The 19,320-nt window shown below is 37.0% G+C and overlaps 1 protein-coding gene across 6 annotated transcripts; it reads right to left on the reverse strand.

The window, feature by feature from the left end:
- Positions 18–18,678, reverse strand: LOC109819436 (ATP-dependent DNA helicase Q-like SIM). Of its 6 annotated transcripts, none has more exons than XM_020385165.1 (17): positions 18,525–18,676; positions 17,974–18,063; positions 15,342–16,073; positions 14,999–15,218; positions 14,796–14,906; positions 14,420–14,609; positions 13,255–13,606; positions 12,760–12,953; positions 11,390–11,446; positions 9,119–9,199; positions 4,941–5,004; positions 4,590–4,689; positions 4,411–4,494; positions 2,383–2,470; positions 1,869–1,985; positions 737–829; positions 18–521 (listed from the first exon to the last, which is right to left on the reverse strand). In XM_020385165.1, exons 3-17 carry the CDS (start codon positions 15,967–15,969, stop codon positions 219–221), a joined length of 2,682 nt encoding a protein of 893 aa, XP_020240754.1. In that variant the 5' UTR covers positions 15,970–16,073; positions 17,974–18,063; positions 18,525–18,676; the 3' UTR covers positions 18–218. The 6 variants fall into 6 exon arrangements, with proteins under 6 accessions (XP_020240754.1, XP_020240753.1, XP_020240756.1 ...); XM_020385164.1 differs by having other exon boundaries at positions 18,351–18,676; XM_020385167.1 differs by lacking the exon at positions 17,974–18,063 and having other exon boundaries at positions 14,420–14,520; positions 14,796–14,923; positions 18,525–18,678.

Here is a 19,320-nt window from a genome sequence, read left to right on the forward strand (position 1 = left end):
GAAAATTTGTCCCAAAATTATTCATCCAGTTGTAAAATTCCTCTTAAATGGTTCAGTCTACAAGTTTCTCCGAGTTTGAATAACCAAATCTGGCAAATCAACATGACAAGAAAAAGAAAAGATTACATTTAGTGAATGAAAAAAAGGGGGAAAGGAAATTTGCTTTCTCTGGCAAATTACGTTGTCAACCCTTTTTCATCACCAAGAAAATATGACGTTTACAATTTTCTTTTAGATAGTTTTACTGATAACCTTCCTCTTACTGTGCTAGTATCTGCTCTTTGCTTCCAAGGTTTCCTCTTCTTCTTCGACCTCCCTTTCCATCCTTGTAGACGCTGCCGTCTTATCTCAGGGTCAGCCCAACCTCTTCCCCATTCGGAGAAAGAAGAATATGGCTTCGATTTTTTGGCAGGGAGCAGCATGTCCGCTTCAGGATATGCATAGAGAATTTGCTCACACTCAGAGCTCAAAAATTTCAACCCCAACTCTGTAAGCTCTGGGTAAATAATTGAAACACGCGCCTGTAACAAAAAGGAAAGGTTGAAGCACGATGAGAGTCCTCAGTAACACGAATTTATTGGCTAATAGAGAATTCAGATCACAAACTGATAGAAAAATGAAATAAAGAGGTCATTCCATTGATGAACCAAATCGGGAAAGGGGGAAAAAGGAAAATCTTTCATCCAGCAGGTAGTATGAAGAACACATATGTATACTAAAATTTTTTAGTGCATACCAATTCATTTCCTTCTCTGATAAAGCCCTTATCTTGTAGTATCCGTGCAAGACCCCGCCACCACAACAAATCAGTTGTAGAGAACTTCAGGGACTGTTAAACGGGCATTAGACCATACTTCCAATCAGAAATAAAAACAACCAAGAGGTTAAGATATTCTTTTTAACAGGTGAAAACGAAAGAAGATGCTTATTGAACAGAAATCAAAAAAATTTATTCATAGTGTAAAGCGCAAATGAAGATGAGCATCTCACATTTGATTAACTTCAGTCTTCATAATCAGGACTGAAAAGTAGACGATCATTCAAAATTTGATGAATCAACACATGTAACCTTATATTTAGAAAACCAACTCCTTAGAATATTTCACAATGAAATATGTAAATCGTGACTTTCCATCATGCAACCTGCTTAACTAAGTAGCTAGCCTACAAAATGCCTTATAAGCAAGTGCCAACTGTTTAATCAAATATTTGGAATACTTCTCAATGACAAAGGATGTTATGGTCATGGTGCCATAAAAGCTGCAATCCTGCTTAACAAGAAAATTTTACTAATTGGACAAGTCAATTAAAATGGTAGAACTCCAATTGAGCTATTAGAAGAAACATAAAGAAGGAAGAAGAAACAACGTGACAGAAACAGAAGACAGAAAATGAAGAAAAATATAAACAAAAAAGGGAAAAGTGGAAAACCCATGGGAAGAAAGAGGGAAGGAAAAAAAAACAGAGAGGTGAGAAAAAGATGTCTGCTAATAGAACCTTAGAAACACATAAGAGAACCATTTGCAGTAGTCAAGAACACAGGCAGACCCGCTCTACTTCTGCCTAAAGTTACAGTACAAAGCAACTGTACTGTTTTAGATGCTCGAAATACTTCAACCTATCTCAATCTAAACTAGGGCATGAAAGCAGGATAAACCACAATCTACACTGTGTGCATGCATGCATGTCCGGTTTTGTACACGACGTAAAACCTATGCCACATAATGGATGTCGACCTCCAAAAAAAGACGTGTGCACAAGTGCATGTGCACGTGCAGAGTGGTTATATTAAACCGCTGATGAAATGAACAAAGTCAGAGATTTAAATGGCACTACATAGTTAAGCTATATTATTCAAGACGGCTAACCTTCTCTCTTATTTTACTGACAAGCATCTTGAAGTTGGCTCTCTCAGAAGGCCTCCTTGTGCTAGATTCACTGTAAATTGCACCATCGTGAGATACATGCCCAAAACTTCTATTTCCCTGGAATGTTACATCTTCATTAAACAACAGCGAACAAACATAATTAGCAATTCAAAACCAATCACGATTCCTTCTTTACAAATAAATGATTATAACAGCTTAAGGTGTTCAGTAGCTGAGTGGATCAGCGTCAGCCTACCATGAGGCTAACTAAATATGAGAAGAAACATTTCAAGAGATAATTCCAATATAATCACGTTCTAAAATTTAAAATACCTAGAAAGACAGACCAAAAAAAAACTAACTGACTAAAAATGTACTGAAATGCAAAATAAAGGTTTTTTGCACTAAAACATACAAATTTTGATTTTGCAGGTATTTGTCCTAAACGGATGAAGTAACTACTAACAAAAAGAATGCAAACTAATTTTTTCCAAACAAATGTGCTGCTACTTACAACTTGAGCTTTCAGAACATGCATGAAAGTAGCAGCTTCTTCTATTAGATTTTGCATTTTAGGAGGTCCATTAACACATACATCGCATCTGCAGATGAAAGATATGGGAAATTATAAAAATTATAAATATAAAGAAGCCACTAAATATTAAAGAAAATAAAACTCAAGGGAAGAACAAGCAAATAAGAGAATTGCTTCTTATTTAAATGAAAAGGGTGTGTGCGTATGTGTATGTGCCTGCATATAATATAATAGATTTAAGAATATGTCATGAATAGATAGATTTCAGAATGATTATATGAAACATCATTCAAAAGCTTATATGTAACAGAACCAGGGAAAAACAATTGGCAAAACCTAATCAAGTAAGCTAAGAATCCGTAGTTCATACAAAATATATATGTAACAGAATCAAGGGAAAAGAATCCGGAAGATCTAATCAGGTAGTTAAGAATCGGTGGTTCAAAATACTCAAATAATGAAATACATACTTCTCCTTTACAAAATGCTTGCTGATTTGAGATGGTTTTTGGAGTTTTGGACTTCCTGTCTATTCATTTGGGCTTGTTGTCCCATAAAAAGAGTCTAACCCACGTGCCTAATGATACTTGTCTTTACCCTCGCAAAGTTAATAGTTATTTCCAAAAGAAACAAGTTCTTGTTTTCCACAGTGTGAGTGATTCCTCTTGTTATTAAAGCAGTAATTAAATCTTGTGTATAGTAACCAGTTGAGGACAGGCTAGATGGGGCACATACAAATAGCTAGTTCCTACAGATGTCTATGAATATCTAAGGGCAGATCATTCAGGACCCATCAGCCTTTAAAATTAAGTACAACTACATAAATGGATGAGAGTTATGACTGAATAATTGCATTCAAGACCCACTTTATTTCTCCAACATTCTGTATTTTTTTCAAAGCCAAAGCATCAATCCAGGATTTGACACCCTCCCCTCAATCACAAGGCTCGATGCTCCGCCCAACCCCAGCCATTTCAACCACTCATCTGCTATTTTCACCTTTCCATGGTTATAAAGTAACAAAAAGTTTATTAACTAAGTTTGTCGAGGGTTAATGGAACCTGAAAATTGCTATCCTCATTTTAACAGTCATATCTGTATTTTTTACAAAAGCCAAAGCATCAATCCAGGATTTGACACCCTCCCCTCAATCACAAGGCTCAATCTCCCTGCCCAACCCCAGCCGTTCCAACCACTCATCTACTATTTTCACCTTTCCATGATTATAAAGTAATAAAAAGTTTATTAATTAAGTTTGTCAAGGGTTAATGTAACCTGAAAATTGCTTTATCGAGGTATTTTATCCACCCCTTGTTTTGAGAGTTTGGAGATGTCTGTATGCATGTAAGAATGTGTGCAAGTGAGAAGTGGTAGGTTTTGGCTGGGTGGTGGATGTGTGTAGTGGTGGCCTGGTGGGTTAAGTGTTCAGTTGCTGAGAAGGTGGGGGTGGGGAGTGTGGTAGGTGTAGGAATATCATTTTCAAAGTCAAAAGCATAGAGCCGTTCTTCACATCTTTGGCATTCCAAATTTAATATAACACGACATATATAATCATGATGACTAGATGCAAGTGCACCAGCATATACCCAGAACTATCAAAATCTTTTTCCACATTGGGTCCTCAAAACATAAATGAATACACCTAAATTTAAATAACATAAAGAATAGAACTTACTGAAACAACAGATATTGGTCTGAATTTGTGAAGAAAAAGAAAAAGAAAAAGAACACAATACTAAAAACAAATATACCATGAAGAAACCATGCTAAAACTTGTTGCTTATTTTTCTTTCTTTACAGAAATTATATGGTATGCTAGATTAATAATGCATGTTTATATGGTATGCTAGATTAATAATGCATGTTTATATGGTATACTAGATTAATAATGCATGTTCAACCATGAACTATCTGGAGCAAAGAGCACCAAAATAAAAAATAAAATAAAATAAAATAAAATAAAAAATAAAAGAGAGTTAGGAGATGAGAGAAAAGAATTGGACATACAATTGACACTTAGCATAGCTAAACTCCTCTCCGAAATATTTCACAAGTATTTTAGCTCGGCATGCTGCAGTATTCATACCATACCTGCAAATTAGATTAAATGCAAAAGAAGAAGAAAGTTAATTAAGAAGATTAATTAAAAATTTGACATTTTCCTAGGAAAGATTCAGAATACATACCGATAGCAGTCAGAAAGCATTTTATATGCTTGCTTTGTTTGCTCTTCGCTTCTTTTACTAGGAAGAAGTGTTGGTATTCTCGACAAGTTGGCATACAAAACTGTATCAGAAGGCTAAAATTTTAGATGCAATTACTCTGAAATCAAGGGTGAAGGAAAGAAGAATGATTGCATGTCTAAATCATTTAAAGAAAGAATGTGCACTATCACAATTAAATGATGTAAATATTATTTGCATATACTGCCTTGCCCAGTCTAAGCTATCTGAAGATTCTGACAGAGAAGGGACTCACTAAACCATGAGGATTATATAAAAGCAATATCCTGAAAATTGTAATAAATATGTACTCACTACAATCTGCTAGTTTTCCATCTCTTCCAGCTCTCCCTGCTTCTTGATAATATGCTTCCAGACTCTGCAATTAAAACAAACATCATAAGATAACAGGGGAATGATTAATAATTATGAAAAGCATACTGCTTTTCATAATAGGTTTATAACAGGGGAATGATTAATAATTTTTGAAAAGCATACTGCTTCTTGATAATAGGCTTTTCCTAGACACCCCCGGGGTGTTTCGACCTCCCGAGACTCCGTTTGAGGTGATTCGGTTGTTTTCCCTGTAGATTCTTCGTCCGAACTCGGATTTGAGTGATTCCAGGTGCGCTGGATGCTTGACGAAGAGTTCGATCCGCTCTGGTGGTTGGATTATCTGTAGAGTGGTCGAGGCACGAAGGGCGTTGTCCTTTTTGTGAACACCGCTGGGTTCCCGATTGGTCCGGGTCTTCGTTGTTCTGAAATCCTATCCGCTCACGTAGCTCGTCGATTCACTTCAGTCGTTCGTCGACGTCAATTGGACTCCTGTGGTTCGGATAGTGACGTTCATCGTTACTCTTTAACACTGAACCGTTCGTGGAGACCTATAGGCAATTTTCGATGCCTACATGCACAGTACTTTAGATCCGCAGAATCGTCAGCTTCCTCCTGATTCATGATGGGCGGGAGCTTGATTTTGTTGTTTTCGAGAAGGGTCTCGAAGATGGCTGGAACGTCTTCGTCTTTGAACGAGTACTCGTTTTGGAACCTTGGATCCGAATTCTTCTGCTGTCTTTGGGACTGCTGTCGTGACGTTTGATTATCGTCAATAACTGTTGCAGGTGCGTCCCCTTCATCATGAGGTACGAGACCAGAATCCAGAGGGTTGACCATCAGTTGGCTCTTCTCGGCTTTCTTCCTTCTGAGGAAGCGTTCGGCCTGTTCTCCGCGTACCTTCAACTCTTTCCAGGTATTGAGCGGCTCTGTTCCCATAACGTCCAAGATGTTAATGGACAAAAGACGATTTTCCCGGAGACACCCCAAGGGGGTGTCCTCACCTTTTACCACCCCCCCTCTTGGTTTCCTATAAATAGGCCCCTTAGGCCTCCATTTGAGGGGGCTCCTGATTTTTGTGGCTTTTGGTGTTTGGCTAATTTCAGATCTTGGGCTTCTTCCTTGAGATCTGAAATTTGAGAGAGCCTAGGCGAAGCCCTGCTGCAGCGAGGAGTGAGCGAGCCGTCTACAGCAAAGGAGTCTTCTTCTTCATTCACCCCTTCTCTTTTCCTTAGTGTTGCCCCTTAGCGGTGATACTAAGTAGAGCGAATATCTCGATTATCCGAGATAGGAGCTATAAACTTCTAGATCTCACGCGGATCGACGAAGTTCTGCTTCTATATCCCTTCGCGGATAGACGAAGCTCTGCCCGATTTTTCTCGGAACGGATCTGATCTACCGGTGGTCCACGGATATTGACGTCCCCGTCACAGGCTAAAGACCCACGCAAGCGAGACCGCACCAAAACGGGATCTCGTGTTTATTTTCGATAAAGTTGTAATCTTTGTTTTGTTGCACGAGGAGGTCTTATAAAAAGACCGACTTTTTTATCGATTCTTGTTGTAACGCTTTAAGTTGTAACAGATTCAAAAGCAATGAAAACAGCAACTTTTCCCGAAAACAAGCTCTTGCATGAGGGAAACACACACACACAAACGACATTCCGGTAGCATTTTCAAGTCAAAGCAAGTTTGCTACACAATATCAACAGTAGATATGTGCAAAAAGTCACAAGAAGAAACATTACAGAGCATATACAACCACATGACTCTGGCAAAACAATGTTGAACAAATAAGATTAGCTTGAGAATGTAATAAGCACATCAGTAAAAATAATAGTACAAGGCATTTGACTATTATCTGCTAGACACCAATTTTTTTAAAGGGAAAACATTATGAAACTATCATGAACTTGCAGTGTTTTCTAAGAAAAGCATCAACAACATCAACTACAGCTACAACCACAATAACAAGGACAAAGACGTTATCCCAAATTTTTTGGACAAACAATCTAGTTTAGGAGACTACCATGAATTTCCATTAAGTATTCAATTTGTCCTAGAAAAGTATCCAAGAAAATTAGCCCCTAAGCCACTTATAACCACCTATTTCTCTTACTTTACCCTCCCCCAAATTTTCATGATACTGACATGGAAACTACCATACTCCTTGCACTTCATGATAGTGACTTCAAAAAACAAAGTTCATGCTAGACTGCCATTTTTCTGAAAAGAAATGAAAATTCATAATAATTTCTTATAATGACCCTAATCTAGGTTGCCCGGACGCTTCACATTGGCTCCTGTATCCGTGTCCGAGTCCATGTCCATGTCCGTGTTGGACACTCCTTTGACACTTCTTGAGTATATACATACATTTACGCAGACATGTGTCTAATTAGACAATACATGTCTTAGTTTAAAACACTTGTCGTACACTTATTGAACGTATATTTTACACTTCACATCAAATTTGAGTGATTTGTTGGAGTCGGATTGGTTCATTTCAGACTATATCATGTTCAAAAGTATGATTTTAAACAATGATTTGGATATCTAGTCCAAAAGTGAGTAGTTTTTCAATTTATAATCTACTCAATAAAAGAAACATAAAAAAGCTATACAGACTTTAGTTCTCATAAAATGTAATAAAAAAACAATATCGATCTCATATCCATGTCCTGTATCTACATTTACAAATTTGCTGTGTCCCTTACCCACACCCGTGCCCATGTCTGCACCTGCACACGTACCCATGCAACATATACCCTAATCATATTCTTAAAGGAACAAGAACTGTAGATCCAATCCATGACATCGACAGGAACAGACTGGTTTATAGGAAGGACCAGCAAGTATAGCCGGAAACCAATAGATATCAGGACAAAGGAGTGTTCTCAGCTAATTTATCTGGCCATCAATTTGCAGCATAATTGCAGTAAGATTGGAGAATGCAAACAATTTCTATTGTTTATTCTAAGTTTCTAACGCAAACAGGAAAAATGATGGAAGAGAAAAGATACACAGACTTTAAACATTTGGAACTCGAGCGAAAAAGCTACATAAACATAATTTCAACAACGGCGGATGCGGCCTCCTGTTAACAACTTTTAGGACCACTGGTAGATTTTTATAATCGATCATGCATGGACTTTATATTTCACTTTTGCCAACTTCAATATCTTTTCCTTTAAGTACACATCTCACTGAGGAAAGCAATTCATTTTCCACCAGGAGAAAAAATAGTAACACGGAAAGGGAATTAGTATGTGGATTTAGTGTAAATTATTAATTCTACCACAAATCTGGCACTCTACATCTACGTACTTGATCTTTCTCCATTTTATTAAACTAAAGGGACTTTTTTACTCTGTCTATGGGCAGAAACTGAGGACCAGTATGGTAGATTACACTTTCCCAGCTGATACTATAAATCTCTTCCCTTTTCCAAGTTGCCTTGGCCTAAAATTAAGGACCAATTTCTAGAGGGTCAACATCCGATTGACAGCCAACATCAGTTGCTCAACCCCGTCCTGAAGGGCCAAAGGTTGTTGACCAAACACATTAGAGAGGCTAGGGTAATGTAGATGCATTCTAATCATGAAATCTATAAATGTATGCCTGACTCTTATAGATTTACTTTTATATATCACCATTTCCCTTTGTTTGGAATCCACGTTAGTCAGACAAACACTACATGACTTTTACTTGTCGAACATGCATATGACCAAAGCCACTGACTTAGATATGCACTGCTATTATATCCTAACCTATGACTTCATCCATAAAGAAAGAGTACCAAAAAGGGATCAGGTGAAAGGAAGAGGAATACTTTTTGGACCCAGTTCTAGTGAGAAAGTAAAAGGCTGTCAACAGTTAAGGCTGTCAACAGTTAATTACTGGTCAATCTACATTTTTTCCAGACAAGGTATTTCTGTGAGATTGTGGAGTTGGATTATTATTGACTGGAAGTTTGGAACCTGCATTAAACGTTAGGTGTGAGGTTACAAATTGAGATAAGTTGAATAACAGATTGTCTACTTCTAACTGAAATGCACACATTGACCTAAATAAAAACACTTCTGAGATTTTGGCGTTTCAGATTTACAGCAGAGTCATATATAAAAATAGTTGCTAAGATATCTGATCCAAAATACCCACCTGTGGCCAGCCATAATGAATAATTCTTCGAACATTTGACTTGTCAATACCCATTCCGAAAGCAATTGTTGCAACAACAACCTGCAAGGGAGGGTTTAACAATATTTAGTGACATTTAAATCATATATGAGTACTATCATAAAGAGAACATCTTAGAAATAGAACAAAAAATTTTGACAAACGTAATGGCAGTTCATTCCGGTTACACCTTCTTTACCAATCAATATTTTCCTAGAGAAAAATTTCACTTCATTCTTACTATATTAGTGTAATATAGTCTATTTTAGTCTCATTTTGATGGCAACCACGTTCAAGTAAGAAAATACCTATAATATATAACTAACATTAAAATTTGAATCCAATTAACCATTTCCTTCGCCAGTTGATCTAATTTTTTATCAGCTAAATTTTCCATCATAAGCGAAAACCTTATAATGGCTAGCAGTATTCCACACCAAGCATTAGTACAATTTGGTTTGACTAAGATATGTCTTATTCTATATGCTTTTTTTATTATAAAAAACTAAAAGATGAGAAAAAACGACCTCACGGAATATGCATATTCAAGGCAATAACTGAGAAAGAAACCCATCATATCAGATTGATTATATGAAAACAACATTACAGAAAGATTATAATATAATTAAAAGAATTAGTTGATACTCATGCTGATTCAAGGTTTTCTTAAAGCCTCACTTTAGTTCTGTAGAATTATTACAGAAGATTATTATTCTATGTTCCAGAAGACCTCATACTTCAAAAACATTAAAATCAATAGAAAGGTCTCATCAAAAGGAGAAGCCCTTTTAAAGTTACTGAATACAAGAAATGTTATATATTATTTTTCCTTACAAACACTAGGTTTCTTATGCTGATAAACAATTCTAATTTAAAAATAGTGATACTAAAGGGAAAAAGCAAAACATTGAATCCTCGGTCTAGAAAGGAATATGAAATCCAGGATATACTAAAAGTCTAAAATAGGAGATCATTTTCAAAGTTCTTCCAGGCCTATATATCAGACAGTAATATGAAGTCCATAGACTCTAGACCTATGTAGCACGGACACGGATCCGACACGGCCATCCGACACGCCGACACGAGGCAAATCCTAAAAAATACATAGGATACGTGCGTTCGACACGTGTGTCCGACACGACACGACACGACACGGCTTCATGTTATGCGTGTCCGTGCTTCATAGCTCTAGACTAGATATAAAACATATAAATATTTAGAGCAAATAGGTTTCATGGTCTCCAGAAACAACAATACCACTTATTTATGCAAAGGACTTCCTTTTGTTACAATTTAATATAAAATTTTAGAAATCTATTTCCTTAATTTCAAACAACAAATGCCAGATAACATATCTGACGGAGACAGCTTCACTTCTTCCACTTTCACTAGAAAAAATATTAAATTTATACTCTCTAAATAACGTTTAATATTATGATTTCATGAAAGCAATCTTAATTTCGTTCAATATTAGTTTAATTTAAATTTCAAACAAAACCAATAATTTATCTAAAGCACATTACATATTTAAATACATTTTCAAGTTGACCCCTGTGCAATAAATTTGGCTCTAGTACTGAATGTTAACAGATGCGCATGCGTATGAATAAGCAGATCAATGATTCTATTCTAGGAGGGGAAAGTTCTAATCAACTGAAGAATGACTCAGAATTATAAGGTAACTGCTCGCTCCAAAATGTTATCCTAGTAATAGAATGTCATTGCACAAAGTGCAGAAAACATCCTCTAGGGTTGTCACCCGTTAGTTTTTGCAATCTAATGAAGAGACTGTAAGGCGTAAACCTCATGGATCATGAAGCTAGCTCCATGCATAAAATAATAGTTAACTTTGTTTATAATAGATGTTACATAGATGCCATTGCAATCATGGAGAACTGAGAGATATACGATGATTAAATAAATTATTTTTCCAACAAAATATATGGTAGCAAATCACAATACATTGCGACGATGAGTAAACCGCAATATATCATTAATAATATGATATTGTGAGAATATCAAATTTTAAGTAGAAACAAAAAGCTAGCTTCTGCAGTTGGTTGTATACTGTAAACAGGCTATGGTGCACAAAGACATTATCTTCGTACAACTATAGAGTATTTCAAATATTGCATCAACTGGAAGCCATAAAGTTACATGTTATAAGCTAAGATGCCAGTGTAGAATGTCTAAGCTTAGCCCAAACAGCCACTTCCAATGTTAAACGTTCAACTTGAAGACAATCTAGATTACCTCCAATGAGTTTTGATGAAACTCCTGATGAACCCGCCTCAGATGTGCCTTTGGAAGCTGCAGACTTTACATATGTTAATTTCATATAATACTATGGAGAACCCTGCATTATGTGATACTGGGAGGAAAAAAATTCGCAAAAAGGGTTGCTTTTGAACAAAACTGGCTAAACATGCCACAATATGAATAAGCAACTTTCAATCGTTTAGAAATTAATTATATTGTACATAGAAGATAGTAGTTCTCAATCATATAGTGAATGCAAATTGCTCATGTATCAAATATTACCAAAAGACCAAGAAAACTGTGGCATCATAAACTTCTGCATGTGTCCAACCAGATAAGTGCCATGGGTGACATATAACCACCCATTTTCTGTGAACATTAGTGATAAAGTATAAAGACGAAACCAGATTTACAGGAATAGACACCTTCAATGGCAAGAACCAAAAACTGCTCCCGTACTTGGATTCTAAATCTTATATACAAAAATCAATCTTCTATCTTTTTGAATAAAGTTGAGAACCTTTATCCAATTGTGGTCAACATAAATCTGCTCCTGACAACTATTATATATGAAGAAAGAAACCCTGTGAAGAATATCAGAGACTAACAGGATGAAAAGAAATGGAAATATCATTAGCTACATTTTAGAGCTGATGACAACTAAGCTTTATCAAGTCATAACCCTAAACCTTGTCATTCCTTTCACTTAACCATCATTCTACTTCGTCCAGAAGGTCCACTAAATACTTATGTGGAGAAATTGATGCATAGTAATTATTATGATTTAGACAGTGAAGTGTGAGATTGAGCGCTAATAGACTGCATTCAAGGATGGTCAGGAGTAGAAGTTTGAGAACTTTTAGGAAATTGCCTCCTAGTTTGTTCCCCTTTTTTCAACTATTTGCTATTAATTAGAAGCTCCCTTTTGTGCTGAACCATAAATAGTAAATGATTTCTACATCAGTCTCTATGCTGATGCAGGCGATAGATAATAATAATATTGGCTCGCAGTCAAAGGGTGTGCTTGATACCAACATGTCCTCACAATGCCCCCCGCACTGTTTCACAGGCAAATATCTCTTTCCCCATATATCTTGTATACAAGAATTGTCAAAGGCCGAGAAGTTACATGCTCTGATATAGATTGTTTGTAAAGATAATGACTATTGAAGGCTGACACGTTGTGCGATGTGATATCAGAATCTTCAACATCCCAGAAGTGACAATAAAGCATTTCTCATTTTGGAGAAAAAGGATAAAATACATGAAGAACAGAAGGAAATTAGACAACTGTTATCTTTCTGGTAGCAGATGCAGACAGTTTTAAATGAGTAGTGTGACATAAAAAAGAAAAAAGTACAGACCTTTGCATGATATGCTGCAGCCCTGACTCCAGCTCTGGACAGATATTCAGCTATTTTTGTTGTTTCTTTTCTAGTAGGAACATACACAATTGTGGGGCCTTGGTGCAAAGCTTCTTGCAGATCAGACATCTCAGATGCCTCATGAATCACTGAACTCTCAAGCAGAAGATTTCCAGGGAATTCACCACAAGAAACTGATAAAATTGTAAAGTAAATATAGTTAAGGAATAGAAACCAACATTGACATAAACATAAAGATAAATTATACAATACAAACTAATTACCCACATATATGCAAACATAATTCACACATGTGTGCGTGCACCCGCTCACCCACCAACACGCGCATGGGCACGAGCACGGGCACTGGCAAGCGCACGCGCACCCCGGCACGCATGCACACATAAATATACACGCACACATAAATATACACACACACACACACATAAAAGAGCATTTAATCAAAGGCTAAACCAACTGAAGGAGAAAAGTTACCATCTAAGTCATCCACACATTGATGAACGTCGACTTCATCTTCCAAATATTCAGCTGTTAATTCACATTCCTTAGAAGGTAAATCAGATTTCTTATTCATGACACTTGCATCTACATCATCTTCCTCACTGTGTTCACCTTTACAATCACTAGAATCTGATACCAATGCTTCATCCGCATCAGAAGAGCTATCATCAGATGCTTTGCAGTAGGTACGATAATCATCCTCTACATAATTTGGTATCTTAGTTGGTCCTTTTCTATTCTTCTCGTTTGGCATTGCATAAGTTTCTACTAGTTCACGAAAATCCTTGTCATATGACGATGGTGAAGATGTTCGACTATGTTTCACCTGCAAATGGCAGGGTGAATGATTAATAAGCTATAATAGTTGTCACATTTTATATGTTTTGGTAGATCAATATCCTATACTTTACAACAAACAGAAAATACAAAGAATAATAACAAGAGAAGCCGGGTATGAAGTTTTCGGATAAATGTTTCCCACCACATAGTAAGCAAATAGCAAGGGACTAATGCTCACCCTACTTAAATGTCTGTGCGTAAAACCAACATCCATCAAGAGACAGGAAAATTCGTTAACAAAACTCTCAGAGGGACCTTAACACCGTCGGCAGCAAAAAAATTTTACACATATAATCCTTAAATTAACTGAAGTGATTGTTAAATGCAAATATCTGAATCAAAATATAGCGCAAAATGAATTGCTGGAGGTTGCATCCTTTGGGGTCCCACAAAATTCAAAAGCATTAAAGAAGACATAAACTAAAACTATACCATCCAAACAGAGAAGTGCACAGATTAAGAAATACGGAAAACTTTATGACTTTTCCGGGTTAGGATAGGTCGTTAGTAACAAGGGTAGTTAGACATTTTATCCTTCATGTTAACGCCGTTTGTGATAATTTCCTACAGTTCAGGGAGGAGTGGAGGACTGTATAATGTTGAAAGTTATAGGGGGGTTCTCTAATTTATAAAGTTCTTTTTTTTATTTACCTTTTTTTTTGTTTTTTTTTTTTTTTTTTTTTTTTGGGGGGGGAATTGATATCAAGCCTTAAATTTCCAATCAAAGAGGTAACAATTACATTGCAAGTACAGAAAGCTAATGGATTGTTAATTCCAGTCCACAAGATTTATTACTCACTGAAAATCGTAGGTTCGGTCGAAAGAAAGATGTCAAGACAATTTTCGTTTCCTCTGACATGTGCAGAGACTTGATAATGTCCTCACGAACTGGAATCGTCGCTGTAGCCGTCAGGGCCATCAATGGGATGTCAAACTTCAAGAATTTTAAATTGCAAGAGCTGAAGTTTTTTCTAAGTATGGACAACTGCCTAAACATACAGAAAAAGAAATGCAGTAAGATACTCCATATTTCCACATTCAGTCTGCTACAAAAAAAGGATACTATAACATCATATAAGACAGGTCATTACTATAACCGAGGTAGATAGAATTTCTTCATGAAGAGTACCAGCAGCCAGTGATTTGCAAGCAAGCTAGTAAGCACTAAAACAGACCTGTAATCAGGTCGAAAATCATGGCCCCACTTTGAAACGCAGTGAACCTCATCGATGGCAAAGAGTGCAATCCCATGACTTTCTGCAAGCCTTGTAAGTGGTTCTGTAAGTCTGCAAAAAGGAAACCTCTGGGAATGTCGACATGGTAAATAACGACTTTATTTACCCAACCTTAAAAATATCAATCGAGAGAAAGCTTCTACCTTAATACCGTCTCAGGACAAACATAAATTATCCTATACATGCCACTCATAGCTTTGCACTCAACAGTACGGTCAGGTTGTCCAGATCCAAGGAAACATGCTGATATCCCATGTTTTGCTAACTTTAAACACTGGTCATGCATCAAACTTATCAAGGGAGAAATCACGACTACAATCTTGCCAGTCAATAATGCTGGAATCTGGAAGCAGAGAGATTTTCCTGCACAGTATAGAAAAACGTGCACATTTCTTTAATATGAAGTCAATATTAGCGCAGAAATCCACATGTCCTGCAAAGAAAAATTTGAAAGAGCATAAAGGAACATGAACAAAATATATATACCTGATCCTGTAGCAGCAAGAACAAGGCAATCTCTACGCACTAACCAAGCTTCCATAGCTTCCTTCTGAAAACTCTTCAAGGATGAGAACCCAAAATGCCTCTGTAAAATACCACAAGCCTTCTGCTCCCAATTCCCCAAATCAATCTCCTGACTCGGTGAACTACAAAACTGTGAAATTTCTCGAGGCTGAACGGTACCAATCTCCACTGATGGTGCCTCTAACTCTGCGTGGTCCACGCAAGCATTTGAATCCCGCTGAGATAATTCAGATATAGACTCAAATCTATCATTTGTATATTCTTTAGAAGAACTACAAAGATTGTTCCTTTTTCTTTTACCAGATGATGAAACATGGTCAGTAATGCTCGACTGTTTCATCCTACGTGAAGAAAACAGTGACGAAACTTGCTGTTTCAGAGGGTGTGTTTGGCCTGTAGAACAAGTAAGACCTGAAACCCTTCTGTTACTAACAGTATTGCCATTGCAAGAACCGTTCAAGATGAAATCCACTGTATCCTCAAGAGATGGACCAACAGCTTCCACTGCTTTTATAGCTTGATCAAACTCAAATCCCATATTAAGTAATTCAGCAATGACATGATCAGGAGACTCATTGCTCCCATCCATATTATTATCAGTGCTAGGTACTAAGATCTCCAAAATTACAGCTCGCAATAAAGGCCAATAGCAAATAACTCAGGTGTTATAGACCTCAAGTAGCGGACATCTAACTGCAATAGAATAGTGCATTGTGCATCACATGTTATCATGAGATATGATAATATTACATGCTGAAACTTTGCAATATAAAATTGAAAATTACAATGCTTATGAATAATTACAATGCTTATGAGCATATTCAAACAATTTAATATAAAATTGAAAATTACAATGCATATGAGTATAAAATTGACAGCGAAAAGGTTGCAAAAATAGTTGGCTGTGCACGACATACAAGTTTCCACAATGTTATACGATAAATATTTGATACTTCCACATAAGCATCCACATTCATCACGTGAGCAACACATGGGTGAAAGAAATGGACCAGAAAATTAGTCCCTCGCTCTCAAAGTGAGCTCGACACCAAAATGCCCAAGGGCTTGGCCAATAATAACCCTAGAAGTTAAACACCATTTTCTAGAAAGATACCCTATCAAAAACCGTTAAAGCTTATCCTGAACACGTGTCTGCTATCCTTCTGCTCCACCTTTTCCAAGAAGAAAGGACAATGGTCGAATAATAACCACCTCGATTAACCCGATGTTCTCACATTTCCCTTCTGTTAAGACCATGTCTGTACGATTGACTTCGTTTGATAATAACAAATGTTCGTATGTGTCTATTATGTGTTTGAGAGATTTTATGCAGGTTACAACAAGTTAGAACTGAAAACAAGAATCAGCTCATTTGCACCAACTGGAAAGATGCTCATCGATGAGATGAGGTAGCCCAATGATGAGGTTGATGCATCGATGATTGTGAGCTTATCACAATTATAGAGAGCAGCTTGCCAAAGATATGCATCGATGTGTTTTGTTTCTCATCGATGAGCATGCATCGGGTGCACTCATTGATGAGTATGCATGCTCATCGATGAGCCTAGGTTCAATTCTGATTTCTCATATGTTATTCAAGGTTTAATTTGATCTGTTCATTGCAGATGGTAAATAGGATTTTTCTCTCATTTTTCAAAAGTTATCATTGATCTAATTCAGAGAAAAGAAGAAGAGGAAGAGAGAGAGAGAGAGAGAGAGAGAGAGAGAGAGAGAGAGGGAGAGAGAGAGAGAGAGAGAGGGAGAGAGGGAGAGAGAGAGAAGGAGGGAGGGAGAGGGGGAGAGAGAGAGTTTTATCTTTGGTGAAAAAAATCTTTCTCAGGTTTCTCAGATCGCACCATCGTCGTATTCTTCATCATTTGAGCTTCAACCTTCAAGGAATGCTTCCCTTAGACCTCAAAATTGACACTGTTCTTCCAGAGCTTCACTTATATCATCAAGAGAAAGGTTTGCTAAATCGAAAGGGATGTAAGATAGTTTTATTTGTGTTTAATGATATTATTTTTGTTCTAAACTTTCATTATTTACATCTTGTGATTGGTTGTGTGGATGTTTGTCAGCCTACTCAGGTTGAGGCTGAACTGAGGGTTATGGTGACTAGCTAGGGCTAAGATTACTCAGTGTGCTAAGTTAGGCCAGACACTAGTTTGGGAGAAACTAGGATTTCTGTCTTGTAACCCTACTGAATTGGGTTGGTGTTAGGTTAACTTTAATTATAGTGAGGAAGCCCCTTCGACAAGAAGAAAGAGTAGATGTAGGATTCTTGATCCCAACTAATATAAAATTTTTGTATGTTCTAGCTGAATTTGCATAGGTTGTAATTTTTGTGCTTACTACTTTTGTTTAATATTATTTTTAATTCTGCTGTGATTAAGCAATCTCGAAAACCCGTTGGCAATCCTATCACCCCCTCTAGGTTTGCATCTTAGATCCTATCACCTTCTCCCAGACTGCCACGCATCCAAAACGAGCAAGCCTCTATAAATAGTAACGTACAGTGGTAACTTTCCCAACCCAAATTTCTAAGATTTCCACCATATTTTACTATTTTCATCTTCTTAAGAGAGATTCTCACCGAACCATCAGAGGGCGGTCGTGAAGCTACAGTGTGAGGAAAGGAGCTCGCCCAGTCAGCAGATTCACCCGCGACCCAGTTTCCCATCACCTACAACATCATAGAGTAACCCAACAAATTTTATTGTTCCCCAACACACAAAAAAGTGCTGAAATATAAAAATTTGTTGGCCTTTCCCCGTCTAAAATTGATTCCAAGACCCGACATATCAAAATCATTGTAAGAGACCTAGAACAACTCTTATAGATCCCTTGTAAAACCCACATTGGACTCCAGTAGAACCAAATGGAATCTAACATATAATAGCATGAGCACGTATTCAAAATATACACACAAAACAATCTAAAAAAAGTCATTTTTATTAAACAAAAATTAACCTTTCAAATAAGATGTCGTTTCACTTGACGATTCGTAAGATTATTGAGGAAGATGTTGTACGTTGCTGAAGTTTAAGAATAACGCATCCTCACAGAATTAAGGGAACGAAAAAAAACCTAAAATAGAAACCCTAGACGATCGATCCGCGGCAAGATAGATTAGGTGATTGTTACCTATTGGGCGATCTCGATACGGTTAGGATGCGAGATTAGGGTTTTGACTTCAGAAATTTACGGGGGAGAAAAGAGGGGGAGAGGAGAGAGGCGGAGGTTTGAGAGGAGAAATTGGGGGCAAAGGAGAGTGACGAAAAGGGTGAGCGCGAAACTCTAACGAGAAGGAAGACCGGCTGCTTCCGGTCAAAAAAAACCTGGGACCGCATTTTTTTATTATTTTGCGGACAATTTTGGAAATAACATTGGTTTATATAGGTTTAAGTGAAAAGTGCTTCCGCACTTTTTTTTCATATCATCTATCATCTATCATCTACCCTTTAAAAGATGGAGTACTAAAAAAACTTTCTCTACCCTAAATTACCATTTACCTATTGTAAATATAACAAAGTTATACCTTTTTTATCGTTACACAGAATTCAGAAATCAGCAGCACTAAACCCTTTGTTTCTTTCATTCTCCATTCCGTCGGTTATGCATTCTCAATCTCCTTCTTCGTCGTCCCTCCCTCTCTCCTCAAACCTCCAAGAATTCCCCTCCCTCTTCACCAGCCTCAACACTCTCCTCCTCTCCTCCCCAAACACTAGCAAACCCTACGTCAAAAATCCCAGACCCCCCTCATTCTCCTCCCTATCCCTCTCCCCTCGACGAAACCCTAACCCTAGCAGATCAGCATCAGTTAGGATCACGAAGGAAATCATCGAAGAAGGTAAGATTTGATTTTATCTATGAATCAAAGAAAATATTCAGGTATGAGTTGAGTATTTTCTGTACTTTGATTTTGATTTTGAAATTTATT

Source organism: Asparagus officinalis, chromosome 8 (genome assembly GCF_001876935.1).
Source record: "Asparagus officinalis chromosome 8, Aspof.V1, whole genome shotgun sequence".
NCBI classification, from domain to species: Eukaryota; Viridiplantae; Streptophyta; class Magnoliopsida; order Asparagales; family Asparagaceae; genus Asparagus; species Asparagus officinalis.